Below are 12,872 nucleotides of genomic sequence, written 5' to 3' on the forward strand. Positions count from 1 at the left end.
TGTGAAGAAGCACGCTGGTGTGTATTTCAAAAGCAATGAGAAGTTATTAAAAGGTTTTAAGAAGAAAAGATCACTTGGGCCAGAAAGGGGAATGAATTAGAGAAGTATGATATGAATGGGGAGACCAGGTAGGACGCTATTGCACAAAGCCAGAGAGAGGTAATTGTGACTTGGATTAGGGTATCAGCAATGTGGAGAGAAGAGTGGGAGGATTTCACACACAGGTACACACCTTAAAATCAACAAGGTTTGGTTCTTGTATTACAGAGTGAGTGGGGAGGGAGGGATAGTAGTAGGAATGATTCCCAGATTTCTGACTGGATCGGTGAGGAAGATGGTAATGCGTTATGGGATGCTGGGGAAATAGGTTTAAACAAGGGAAGAAAACAGTGTTTTTGACTTTATCCTTTCCTGTAATTTAACACTGCTTTTTCTAAATCATTTTGAATATTTAAGAAAACAACTCATTTTCCATAGTTTCTTAGTATTTATGAGCAATTTTTAGTTGTTCTGTTTCCAATCACTTCATAATTAAGAGACATTTAAAGAAAATTGGTAGGAACATTACAAATGTCATTTTTCCCAAAGACTTATTTATTAAACACTTATTAAAATGGGAGGAAAGGATGAAACTTACTTTAGTCAAAGTTTCTCTAATTTCTTCTTTCAGTTGGTCACATTCAACCTGAAGTGCTTCTTTTGTCATTTTAAGATCGTCTCTTTCCTTAGCGAGAGATTTTATTTCTTCGTGACTTTCTTGAAGTTTTTCAGTCAAGCTGAGACTTTCCATTTCTACCCTTGCCAGTGGTTTCGAATCCTCGGCTTTGGCTTGTTCTTTCAATAGCTCTGGTTCATCCACTGTTTCCTGAATATCACTGACTTCTTTCACATTAGCAAGTAGCTCCTGTTCCTCATGAAGCACTGGGACCTTACGATAGTCACAAAATACCAAGGTTACTATCTAGAGAGTGTTATCATAATTTTTTAAAGGGAAAACATGAGGCTACTTTCCGTAGCAATGAAAGTGATTTTGAACCTTCATGGCCTACCGTGGACCACAAACTCCTATTTATTCATTTTCTCTCGATTCCTACTCAAGCTATTATTCATGACTTTTCTGCTAGTAATAGTCTGTCATAATTGTTTTTTTTCTCCAGCTTACAACCACAGTACACTTTACCAACAAATTATCAATCTGGTCAGTTGCATGCTTCATTTCTATACCAGTTCCCAAATGCAACAGGAGAAAAATCAGAATTGAGCAGATTCTATCTCAATAAATGAATGGCCCCCATTCTCAGAAGAATTCTAATGCTACTTCACAAATTTGTTATGTGTACAGATTGATTCCCCCTTTCCATGATCACTAGTGGTACCATGTAGCTTTGCATAGCATATTTCTGCATTTATCATACTGGAATTGAGAGATTTTTTTATATGCCTATATTGGGGAAAAAGAACAGTGTCTTATTCATATCCACAGTCTCAATGCTTGGCACATAGTAGGCTTTTAACATAGGTTGGTCCAGTTATCCCAATGTTTCATTTTCTCCATAGCATTTGCTATTATCTAAAATTATCCTGTTCATTTGATTGCTTATTTATTGAGAACCTCTTTCCACTACAAAGTAAGTTCTATGATCACAGAGATTTTGTCCACCTTGTTCCCATTTTATTTCTATAATCCAGGACTGTACCTGCTACATTAGACACTCAACAAATACTACCCAATAAATGAATGAACCATAACTCAGTCACTACCTACTGCTTATTTTTCTTTCAGAGAAAGAAAGGAGGAGGGGACAAGGAGCAAAGGAAGAAAAGACAAACCTTTTCTTGCAATTCAGTATTGGATTTCTCTAAGTTCTTCTGAATATTTATTATTTGAGCTGTCTTCTCACAAATGTTTCTTCTTAGTTCTTCAACAGTTTCTTGGTGCTCTTTTAGAAGCATGTGGGCCACTTTTAGTTCTTCTTTTGTTTCTAGACCCTTTATTAGAAAGTTAAATTTAAAGAATAATTGTAATAACATTATCCCAACATTGCCTCCCCCTTTCCAACTCAGTTTTTAAAGAAACATTTAATAGATGAAAGAAAAGGGTATGACTTACTGTAGCTTCAATTTCTCTTATGTGTCCTTTAAGCTTATTTCTTTCTATTTCAAATGACTCCTGTAATTCCTTTAGATCATTTCTTTCTTTGGTTATGAATTTCATTTCCTCAGAATTTTCATGAAGTTTCTGAACCAACTCTAGCCTCTCAATTTTTATACGTTCCAATGTTAATTCTTGGTTCTTTAGTTCATTCTTTAAATTTTCCATTTCATTCATCTTTTTCTGAATCTCAGTCATCTCTTCTTGTACACTAAGAAGTTGTTGCTGTTTTCCTTGGAGTTGTTGGCTCTTAAGAAATATAGTTTTTATAATTACCATTTTGTCTATATCCTCCTAAAATTCTTATGTAAAATGTACTTTGCCAAACTGAAATAATCATTATCATAGCCCTGCCTACTACTCCAGTATAAACAGACAAGTAACACTAAAAGTAAAGTAACCTTTTAGATAGTGCTTACAGTGGGTCAAATAGGGTCCCACCCCAAATTCAAGTCTGCCCATACTCTTGAGAATGTGATCTTCTTTGAAAATAGGGTTTTTGCAGATGTAATTACTTAAGGACTGAGAAGAAATATTCCTGGGTTAAGGTGGGCCCTAAATCCAATGAGAGGGTCCTTGTAAGAGACAGAAAATGACACAGAGACACAGAGAAGGTCATAGGTAGATGGAGGCAGAGATTGGAGAGATGCAGCTACAAGCCAAGGGTACCACGGACAGCTGGGAGTCAAGGACAGGAAGAGGCAAGAAAGGATTCTTCCTTAGAGCCTTCAGAGGGAGCTTGGTCGCCAGCATCTTGATTTTGAACTTCTAAGAGCCAGAATTGTGAAAAAATAAATTTCTGTTGTTTAAAGCCATAAAGTTTATGGTAATTTGATACAGAAGCCCTAGGAAACTAACAGAGTGTCACTAGGTTAATCAAAGAAGTAAAGTGAAAATGAGAGAAATTTAAAAAGAGACTAAATATGCAGATATAACTGCCAAGTAACTATAATTCCACTTCTCCTAAAAACTTGGATAATTTACTTTCATTCCCAATAAGGTCCATATGGGGTGGCCCAAACAAACAATGAGGCATTAACTTTTACATAAACTTACTGATTTCCCTTATTTAGGAGGGATATGAAATAGATGTAAGGTTTTAATATATTCAGTGAAGTTATAGTAAAAAGGATGAGAATTAAGAGAACCCACATTAGGAAAAAAAAATACAGAAGCACAATGGAAATCACAATATATTATCTATAATGCATGTGGCACTACTACTAGAATATACAGAAAGATCTTGGTGGGTGCATTTTAGAATTACTTGGGGAGTACAATTGTTACAAGGGTCTTAGCTCTTCTATAAATTTTACAATAGCACCTTATTGTAAATATCTAAGAGATGGTAATACAGTCATCCCCTGGTATCCATGAATCCCTGTGGATACCAAAATTGGTGGATGTTCAAGTCCCTTATATAAAATGACATAGTATTTGCATATAACCTAAGCACACCCTCCAGTATACTTTAACTCATCTCTAGATTACTTATAATAGTGAATACAATATAAATGCTACGTAAATAGTTGTAAATACTATGTAAATAGTTGCCTGTGTGTGGCAAAATTCAAGTTACACATTTTGGAATTTTCTGGAATTTTTTTCCCCTGAATATTTTTGATCAGTGTTTGGTTGAATCCATGGATGCAGAATGTGCAGGTATGGAGGGCCAACTGTAGAGATAAATTTTACATTTTAGAGAATAACTAATATATCTCTATAAGGGCAGAATCTTTGTCGATTAATGTATCTCAAGAGCCCAGAACAGTGCCTGGCCCATGGTGGTACTGTATGAATGTACAGTATTTGATGAATGAATATATCAAATGATTCGTTTAGATGAATGAAGGCCCCCTCTCTCATTTAAAGACTAAAAAAATATAATCCTCACAAAGGATGTTAGTTAACATCTCAGTAGGAGTTGAAATTGTCCAGAATATTAGCATTAAGATCTGTTCATTGGCAAGGTATGTACTATTTCTGGAATTTAGGTCTGCTGGAATCAAATTTATTACCAAAAAAAAAAAAAAAAAGAAAAAGTTTAGTCAGAAAAATGACCAGGAATGTAACTTTAAAAAGTCACCTTTTCCTTCAGCTTTTCTTCAACTTCTGCCAGTTTTTCACAGGTCCTAGAAAGCTCTTCTTCTTTCTTTATGGTATGGCTCTTTTCTTGTGCAACTATCTCTTGTTGCTTTTTAAGTTCATTTCCAAGAATTCTTAATTCTTCCTGGTTTTCAATGGTCTGGAATTTTAAAAAAAAGCTGAGATTAAAATACTAGCTTACATTTATGAAATCAGGTAAAAATCAGCATTTGCCTTAGCCTGAAAATGAAGAAGAAATCATGGCAAACTACATTGGAAAAGACTAATTAAAAAAAGAGTCTTAACTTAATCATATAAAGGTCAAGAATCTGCTTTTTTAATACTGTTTCTTTATTGCTCATCTTATATTCTTATCATGAGAATTAGAACTGGATTTTGTATTCTGTCATGAGAGGTTTGCTCATTTTCTACCCCAAGCCAAAAGAGACTTTCTAAGCTTCTGTTGACAACAGATGATATATGAGACATATATATATATATATATATATATATATATATATGGTTATGGGCTTTTCATATGCTGGAATGACTTTTTTTTTTTTTTTTTTTTTTTTTTGCGGTACGTGGGCCTCTCACTGTTGTGGCCTCTCCTGTTGCGGAGCACAGGCTCCGGACACGCAGGCTCAGCGGCCATGGCTCACGGGCCCAGCTGCTCCGCGGCATGTGGGATCTCTCCGGACCGGGGCATGAACCCGTGTCCCCTGCATCGGCAGGCGGACTCTCAACCACTGCACCACTAGGGAAGCCCATGACTTTGGTTTTATACATTGCTTAATAGCAAGCTCAAAATGGCAGCATCCTTTGCTAGCATAAAGTGGGTTAATCCTAGTTATTAAGCTTAAACAGTGACTTTCTCAAGTATCAATATCACAAAAACATCACAAGCCAGAGACTGAGAAACAAATATGACTTTTGTCTGTATTCTTATTTACATTCAGCAATTTTAACCAAACAGACAATCCCAAGGAACATGGAAAACTGCACAAAAGGTCAGGTTCTACTGTGATCCATAGCAAACTTCTCAAAATATTAATTTCAATTAATTTCAAAAAATTAATTTCAATCCCTAAATTTAGAAACAAAAAATAAAGTAGGTTTGAAAATATTGGCAAACATTAACAACAAATAATTAAAAGTGAAATAAAAAAATTACAACAGCGTAAATAGAAGAGAAACATTTAGGAACAACTTTAACAAAATATGGAAAAGACCTGTGCACTGAAATCTATAACACATCACTGAGACAACAGATAATTTACAGAAAGATACACAATGGCCAATAAGCCATTTCATGCTAATAAGCATGAACAGACGCTCAATATCTTTAGTCATTAGGGAAAGGCAAGTGAAAACAATAGGTACACACCCAACAGAATGGCCAAAATTAAAAACACTGATACTATGAAGTGTTGGTGAGGATGTGGAGCCCTCAGTATTCTCTTAATTTGCTGATGGGAATGTAAAATGGTACCAACTACTTTGGAAATCAGTCTAGGAAATTTTCATCAAGTTAAATATACATCTACTTATGAGCCAGCTATTCCATTTAGATAGTTACCCTAGAGAAATAAAAAAAAATATGTTCATAGAAAGATCTGTATATGAATGTTTATAGCATCTTTATTCAAAATAGCCAAATAGTGGAGATAACTTAAATTTCTACCAATAGGATAAAGTCTAAACAAATTGTGGCCTGTTCATATGATGGAACACTACCCAGCGATAAGCAGGAGAAGAAAGAAGACACAAAAGAGTGTATGCTGTGTGATTCTATTTGTATGACGTTCTAGAAGGGAAAGGCAAGTGAAAACAATGTGATTAAGTGATTAAGGTAAAAAAAAAAAAAAGGACAGTGACTATATGGGGCAGAGGGTAAGATTAGGATCAAATAGATCAGAACTCAAGGGAACTTTTTGGGGTGATGGAAATATTCCATATCTTGACTGAGGTGGAAGGCACACAAGTAGAGACATTTGTCAAAAGTCATCAGACTGTGCTCTTGCATCAGATACATTTATTGCATGTAAATTATACCTCAATAAAGTTGGAAAAATCTAAAATGTACAAAGACAAAACTGTATTGCTAAGTATACAGTGCTAAATCCTACCATTTCAATGCTTTCCCTTAGGTCAGTCTTCAATTGTTCCTTTTCTGCTGTAATACTCTCTAACATTTGTTGCAGTTCATTTTTCTCCTGTATTAAAGAAGATATCTTTCTCTGTTGCTCAACTAGCTCATTATCCTCAACATCTGCAATCAGTGCTTGGGTTTTTTTGGCTTCCAAATTTTGTTTTTTATCTATGCCAACCATCTAAAATATAAATACATTAAAGAATTTCTTAGTTAATAATAATTTTAATAATAATAAAAATAGCCAACATATATTACTTATTATGTACTAGGCACTATTTTGATATATTGACACATTTAATCATCACTATAACCATGTGAGGTAGGTACTAGTATTATCTCCATTTGACAGATGAGGAAACAATACCAGGGAGGATAGGTCACTTGCCCCAGGTCACCCAGGGAAGAATAACCAGGTTTTGAATCCAATAGTCTGGCTCCAGAGTGTGTGCTCTTGTGCCTGTTCACTGATAAGAACTACCTGGACAGCTATAGATAATTAACAATTATCTTCACGTATGATGGGTTAACCTGACTTTATGAAAAAGTAAGCCGCCTTAAACTCTATCACTTTATTTTTTTCCTTGAAAGCTGGAAATCATTCCCTAGCCCCTATTCCCAATTAATCTTTATTTTCAGAGGTAGTCATACTCACCAAAGCTGGAGTTTTATTACATGTAGAGGGCAAAATAATTTTGGTAGAAATATATCTCACATTATAATAGCATAATTCATCTTTTCTTAATATACAATTTTCATTTACTGCTTAAGAAAAGCATGTTATATAAATTCATTTATCCATAAATAAGTCTTAACCAAAGGTAACTTAAAATGTGAACTCCTTGGTAAAAGGAGATAAAGACTGACATTACAATTGTTGGCATGAAATTAGAGTGTCACTATATAACCTTATAGTAGCCCAATAAATACATTCAGTTCCATACTGGCCACATATGTTTTAAAAAGTTTTTATAGTAATCTATAAGTAACATTAGAAAAAAATTTGAAAAATAAAGAGAAAAAAATGTCATCCAGTGTCACCAACACAACCACTATTAGAGTTCTAAAATATTTCATTCCAGTATTTTCCATTAACTTTTTAAAAAACATAGCCATCATAATTAATTTACATATATAGGATTCAATTTAGCTTTTCTTTTTCACTTAGATCATGTGCAGTTTCCCATACTGCTACATAATCTTCAAATTAGTATTTTTAGTAGTTGCTCTATTCTCTAAAGTGGATATGGACAAACCATATTTTGTTTAGTTAACCTCTTAGTGTTGGCAATATTCATGAGCTTCTGACAATGGTGCACACAGAGCTAACTACTGGGTTGGCCAAAAAGTTCGTTTGGTCAATGAATACATTGTTCAATACATTTCTTGGTGAAAATGAAAAATGTGTCTTTTATTTTTACTTAAAATCAAACGAACTTTTTGGCCAACCCAATACATGAGGTGGGGAACATATAGGCTTTGGGAGCAGTTTGTCAGATATTATAATTCAGAAGCCTGCATCTTTACTCCTAAACAAAGGAATATACACAAAGACAAAACAGATGGAGAGGAAGTATTCTATAATGATGCCCAAGGCACATTTCAAAACTGAACTCAGCCTAGGAAGTATTTCAGCTACCATGGTTATGAGTAAAATCTAATTTCTGTTGAGACACACTAGAGAAATTGCATTTCCAGAGAGACACATCAAGCAGGACTGAAAACGGGTACTCCAAGGGATTCCTGATAGACCTACTTAATGGAGTTCTGTGGTACCCAGATGAACAGAGGGCCCCTGGAAATTCCCAGACCCACTCTTTTATCTACACAGGTGATTCCAGCATGAGCAAGGTTATCACAAGAACAAGGTGATCTCAGACTTCCAGCCCAGGTTTCAAGATCTCTAATGAACAGAATGGCCCCAGAGAATCCCATCAGACTCTTTTATCACCATGGACACTTCTAGCATGAACATAATACTACAGGAGCCAGTTGGTCCCACTGAGTATAACTCTTCCTTTCCCTCACTTCTCCTCTACTGCTTCCTTCTCATGGGGCCCTATGATTGCATTTTTCATTTGTTTAAAAGCAGCTATACATTGTTGTATCTTATTCTAAAAAAAAAACTGTTCAAAAAACCTTCCCCCTGTGAAAGTAGAAGTTATAAATTTCAAATCAAGGCCAAGAACCTTTGGCCCATGGTTGATCCAAATTATAGATAAGCTGAGAACACAAGATAATAGTGGAAGTGAAAATGCTTTTCTAGGAGAGAAGGACTCAAGAATAGGGAGAGAGAAGAGAAAGCTCATTTTCCAAGGCAGGAATATTGTGTGCCTGGGTAAAGGGGGAAAAAAGAAGCTAATTAGACTATATCAAAATTTAAAGCTTCTGTGCAAAAAAGGACAAAATCAACAGAGTGAAAAGGCAACCTATGAAATGGGAGGAAATACTGGCAAATCGTATAACTGATAAAGGGTTAATAACCAGAAAAATACAAAGAACTCTTACAACTCAGTAACAACAAAAAACCAATTTAAAAATGGGAAAAACTTGAACAGACATTTCTGCAAAGAAGATAAACATATAGCTTACAAGCAGTCTGTGATATTTTGTTATGGCAGCCTTAGCAGACTAATATACCTCCCTTTAAAAAGTCACCATTAGCATCCTAGTTTTTCTTATATATAATTGAATAACTAGTTAAGTAGTTTTTCTCCTAAGGTCTCAGGACAAAATGAACCATTTTACCTAGAATGAATTATTAAGGCAAGATTTAAGCACCTAATAGTAAAATTATGGTCCAAACCCTAAAAATAGATACAAATACGATACATACATTGATTCTATAGCAAACTCTAAACAAATATAGTATACAAAATCCAACATAAAACAAATATTTTAGCCATAATTAATAATAAGCACTGAATCTTTCTTACATTCTTAGGATTCAGAGGGGCTTTTAAAGATGTGTAAATTACAATAGCCTTAGAAAAGTATCAGCTCAAAGTCCGAACTAGTATTTTTTTGTCTTTTCCTTTTCAAATTGATTGTAAGCAGTTATATTTGAAGTTATTTCAAAGACATGAGACTTACGCGTGTAAATTATTCTGAGCTATTACCACTGTGAATAATAAATAAGATTGAGATTACTGTTCTGCACTTAAGTGTTTGAGGTTAAGGAGAAAGCTCATATACAAGCATATAAAAACTTTGAACAGAAACACCCTTTACCTTCTCCTGAAATTCATCCTTAGTTTCTCCTAAGTTGTCCTCTATATGCAAATTCTTGGAAGTTTCCTCAGAAATTTTCATTTTTAGTGTGTTAATCGTTTCTTGGTGTTGTTTCAAAGACTCAAGAGCATTTCGTAGTTGTTCCTGGGTGTCTATATTCTTTGTCAGAGAAATAGAAAATAATTTCCATTAGAATGTGAAACAATGAAAATAATTTTATAGCTATTGCTTGATCATAAATAATAAATGATGGCTCCTGTAATGTTCTTAAAGAGGCTCTGAGATTTCAAAGTTTAATCAGTCAAAACCTTACCATGTTTATAGTATCCTGAATGTCACTTTTGAGTTGGTCCCTCTCAATTTGCAGGCTCTCTTGGAGTTGTTTTTGATCATCCTTTTCTTGGGTTAAGGTTTTTACTTCTACTAAGGTTTGTTGAAGTTTCTCGGTAAGCAGTGTTTTCTCCTTTTCTACAGTGTGCAGCCTAGAATCTCTACTTTCTAATTGTTCCTTCAGTTCTTCCACTTCTTTTAACCTTTTTTGATTCTCAGTTGTTTTCTGCTGAAGTTCTTGGGTTTTGTGAGAGAGCTTTAAGATAAGAAAAAGTAAATGTGAAAAGCAGAGCATTCTGCGACGTACACATGGAAGCCAAACCCCATTAAGACTAAAGATCATTTCCCTAGAGGGTGTCTTGTACCAACCTCTGTCTTCAAAGCATCCAAATTTAAACCAAGTTCTTGAGCTTCTTTAGAGAGATTTCCTATTTCCTGTTTCAATTTTGCATTCTCTTCAAGGACCATCTTATACTTTTGCTCAAATTCAATATGATGATTTTTAACATCTTGGAATTCTTGATCAGTGCTTTCATAATTCAACTGGGAAGTTGCTAGGTCATTTTTAGTTTTCCCAATTTCTTCAAGTAAATCTTGAATTCTACTTTCCTTATGAGCTACTTCAGAAAACAATTTATCTTTTTCCGATGTTATTATACAGAGCTCTTCAGATTTATCATGTATCTATGGAAAAGAAAGCAAACTTAGCTATGTTAGCAATATATGATCTACTTAAGCAATTTTCAGGAAAAAACTTTCTCTGCCTCACCTCAATTTCAAGACATTGAAATTAAGCAAAGGTTTGACTGAGGAAAGGCAATATTTTTATTGTGACATCTCTTTAACGATATATTATCCTGTTTAACTTTACCTTCAAAGTTTTGATTTCTAATCTCTGGTTCTAGTAAGGATTGCATGGAGAAGGACAGTAGAAACACAATCAGCATGTGCCTTTAATTCCTCACCTATCATTTTAAAGTGTTTTCTAACTTTCTGGTGTAGCAGGCATTTCATGGTTTTTCTTAGAATTTGACTTATATTTCTATTGCTAACAAATTGAGTCAGGCATTTACAGTCTCTTGGCTGGTACTTTAAAATAAAATATGGCAAAATATTTAAGGCACTATTGCAAAGGTTTTTATTTTAAGGTAAGAGTTGTTTGCTTAAAAAAGTGTTTACCTCCTTCCTTAGCATTTCTACTTCTGAAGGTAAAGATTTCAGTTCTGAGAGCAAATTAACTTCTTTGTGCAAAGCTTCATTTTCTTCGACTTCCTTATTCAGTGCTTTCTGGAGATGGGTAATTTTCCTTTCCAATTCCATATTAGACAGTAAATCTAGGAAATTTTTAGTAAGTTAAATAAAACAGCTTGCAGTTGTTGGGTAAATCTAAATTACATACATAGTTAGATTATTTAACCAGATTATATAAAATTTATTAAAGAAAGAGCCAGTGTTGGTAAACTACTCATCCAATTGTTAATCAACTTGTCCAAGATAGGGTTCAATTTATTTGAAAAATAACTTTTAAACCCTTATGGTTTGAGGTCCAAGGAAACATTTATAAATACAGATACCAAATGACATTAAAACTTCACATTAAGCTATTAAAAACACCAGAGAATAATGGATTTTTAATTACTGCAATATAGTTGCAAAATCTTTTAGGTACATTTCTGTATAAAGTCAGATTTGCAAAGAGATAAGTCTGAAATGATGAAATACCTTTTGGAACTTTGCCATCTATAAGGGAGGTGAGTTTTGTTATTTCATTAAAAGAAGATTGTAATTCTTTCTCCAGATCAACTTGCATTTTCTTTTTCGCCTCCAACTGGCTTTGATATAACTCAATATCATTTTCCATTTGCTTGCATGTACTTGCAAGTTCTTTCTATTGAGAGAAACACTGCAGATTCACAGAAATGTACTGATCATTGCAACTGTTTTTACAAATATTACAAAAATAACTTACCATTTTTTCTTTCACCTTTAGATTTTCACTTCTGAGAAAGGCTGATTCTCTCTTGGCGTCAAGAGCTACAGTTTCAGCATCAAGCAGAGTCTGTTTCATTTGTTTTAAGTCTTCAGTGTTTTCCTATACACATGACAAAAAGGATTTTGTGAAATCTAACTTTGTTAGAGTTGGAAAAGACTTAACACGTACATGTATGTTATTCCTAACAAATCAAAAATGGTTAAAATATGCGAATTGCCAAATGTATTTTTGGAATAGATTAAAAAATTAACATTTCAAATAGTAAAAATATTTTAGGGAATTCCCTGCATTCTAGTGGTTAGGACTCGGTGCTTTCACCGCTGGGGCCTGCGTTCGATCCCTGGTCGGGGAACTAAGATCCTGCAAGTGGCACAGAGTGACCAAAAAAAAAATATTTAAAAAATTCTGGCTATATTTTTCAAAAGGATAAAAGCATTGTATAGAAGTACTATAATTCTGTTATTGTTTAAAAAGGTTAACACAATTGTTGCTCAGCTAGCCTCTTAAAGTTTGATATGTATTTTTATTTTAAGTTACTCTCTGCAAAACATGACAGATGACTAGCTAATAGTTAAAATTAAGGATGTTAAATCACAAATTGAAAAGAAAAAGATAAATAATCCAACAGAAAAATAGAGAAAAGATATGAACAGGCAACTCACAGAAGAGAAAATGCAAATGACTGATAAATACATGAAAAAAAATCCACAGTCGGGCTTCCCTGGTGGCGCAGTGGTTGAGTCCGCCTGCCGATGCAGGGGACGTGGGTTTGTGCCCCGGTCCGGGAGGATCCCACATGCCGCGGAGTGGCTGGGCCCGTGAGCCATGGCTGCTGGGCCTGCGCGTCCGGAGCCTGTGCTCCGCAATGGGAGAGGCCACAACAGAGAAAGGCCCGCGTAACGCAAAAAAAAAAAAAAAAAAAATCCACA

General features: G+C 34.5%; 1 protein-coding gene across 1 annotated transcript in view; it reads right to left on the reverse strand.

Moving 5' to 3' along the window:
• Window positions 1-12,872, reverse strand: part of CENPE (centromere protein E) — a 74,079-nt gene that overhangs the window by 33,501 nt on the left and 27,706 nt on the right. The window contains exons 19-29 of the mRNA XM_033427836.2: window positions 11,920-12,042; window positions 11,673-11,838; window positions 11,130-11,284; window positions 10,320-10,634; window positions 9,934-10,206; window positions 9,621-9,779; window positions 6,367-6,570; window positions 4,239-4,397; window positions 2,111-2,401; window positions 1,831-1,989; window positions 638-928 (exon numbers count right to left, since the gene is read on the reverse strand). Coding sequence (XP_033283727.2) covers window positions 638-928; window positions 1,831-1,989; window positions 2,111-2,401; window positions 4,239-4,397; window positions 6,367-6,570; window positions 9,621-9,779; window positions 9,934-10,206; window positions 10,320-10,634; window positions 11,130-11,284; window positions 11,673-11,838; window positions 11,920-12,042 — 2,295 coding nt within the window. The remainder of the gene's footprint in view (window positions 1-637; window positions 929-1,830; window positions 1,990-2,110; window positions 2,402-4,238; window positions 4,398-6,366; window positions 6,571-9,620; window positions 9,780-9,933; window positions 10,207-10,319; window positions 10,635-11,129; window positions 11,285-11,672; window positions 11,839-11,919; window positions 12,043-12,872) is intronic.

Source organism: Orcinus orca, chromosome 4 (genome assembly GCF_937001465.1).
Source record: "Orcinus orca chromosome 4, mOrcOrc1.1, whole genome shotgun sequence".
In the NCBI taxonomy this organism is placed as follows: domain Eukaryota; kingdom Metazoa; phylum Chordata; class Mammalia; order Artiodactyla; family Delphinidae; genus Orcinus; species Orcinus orca.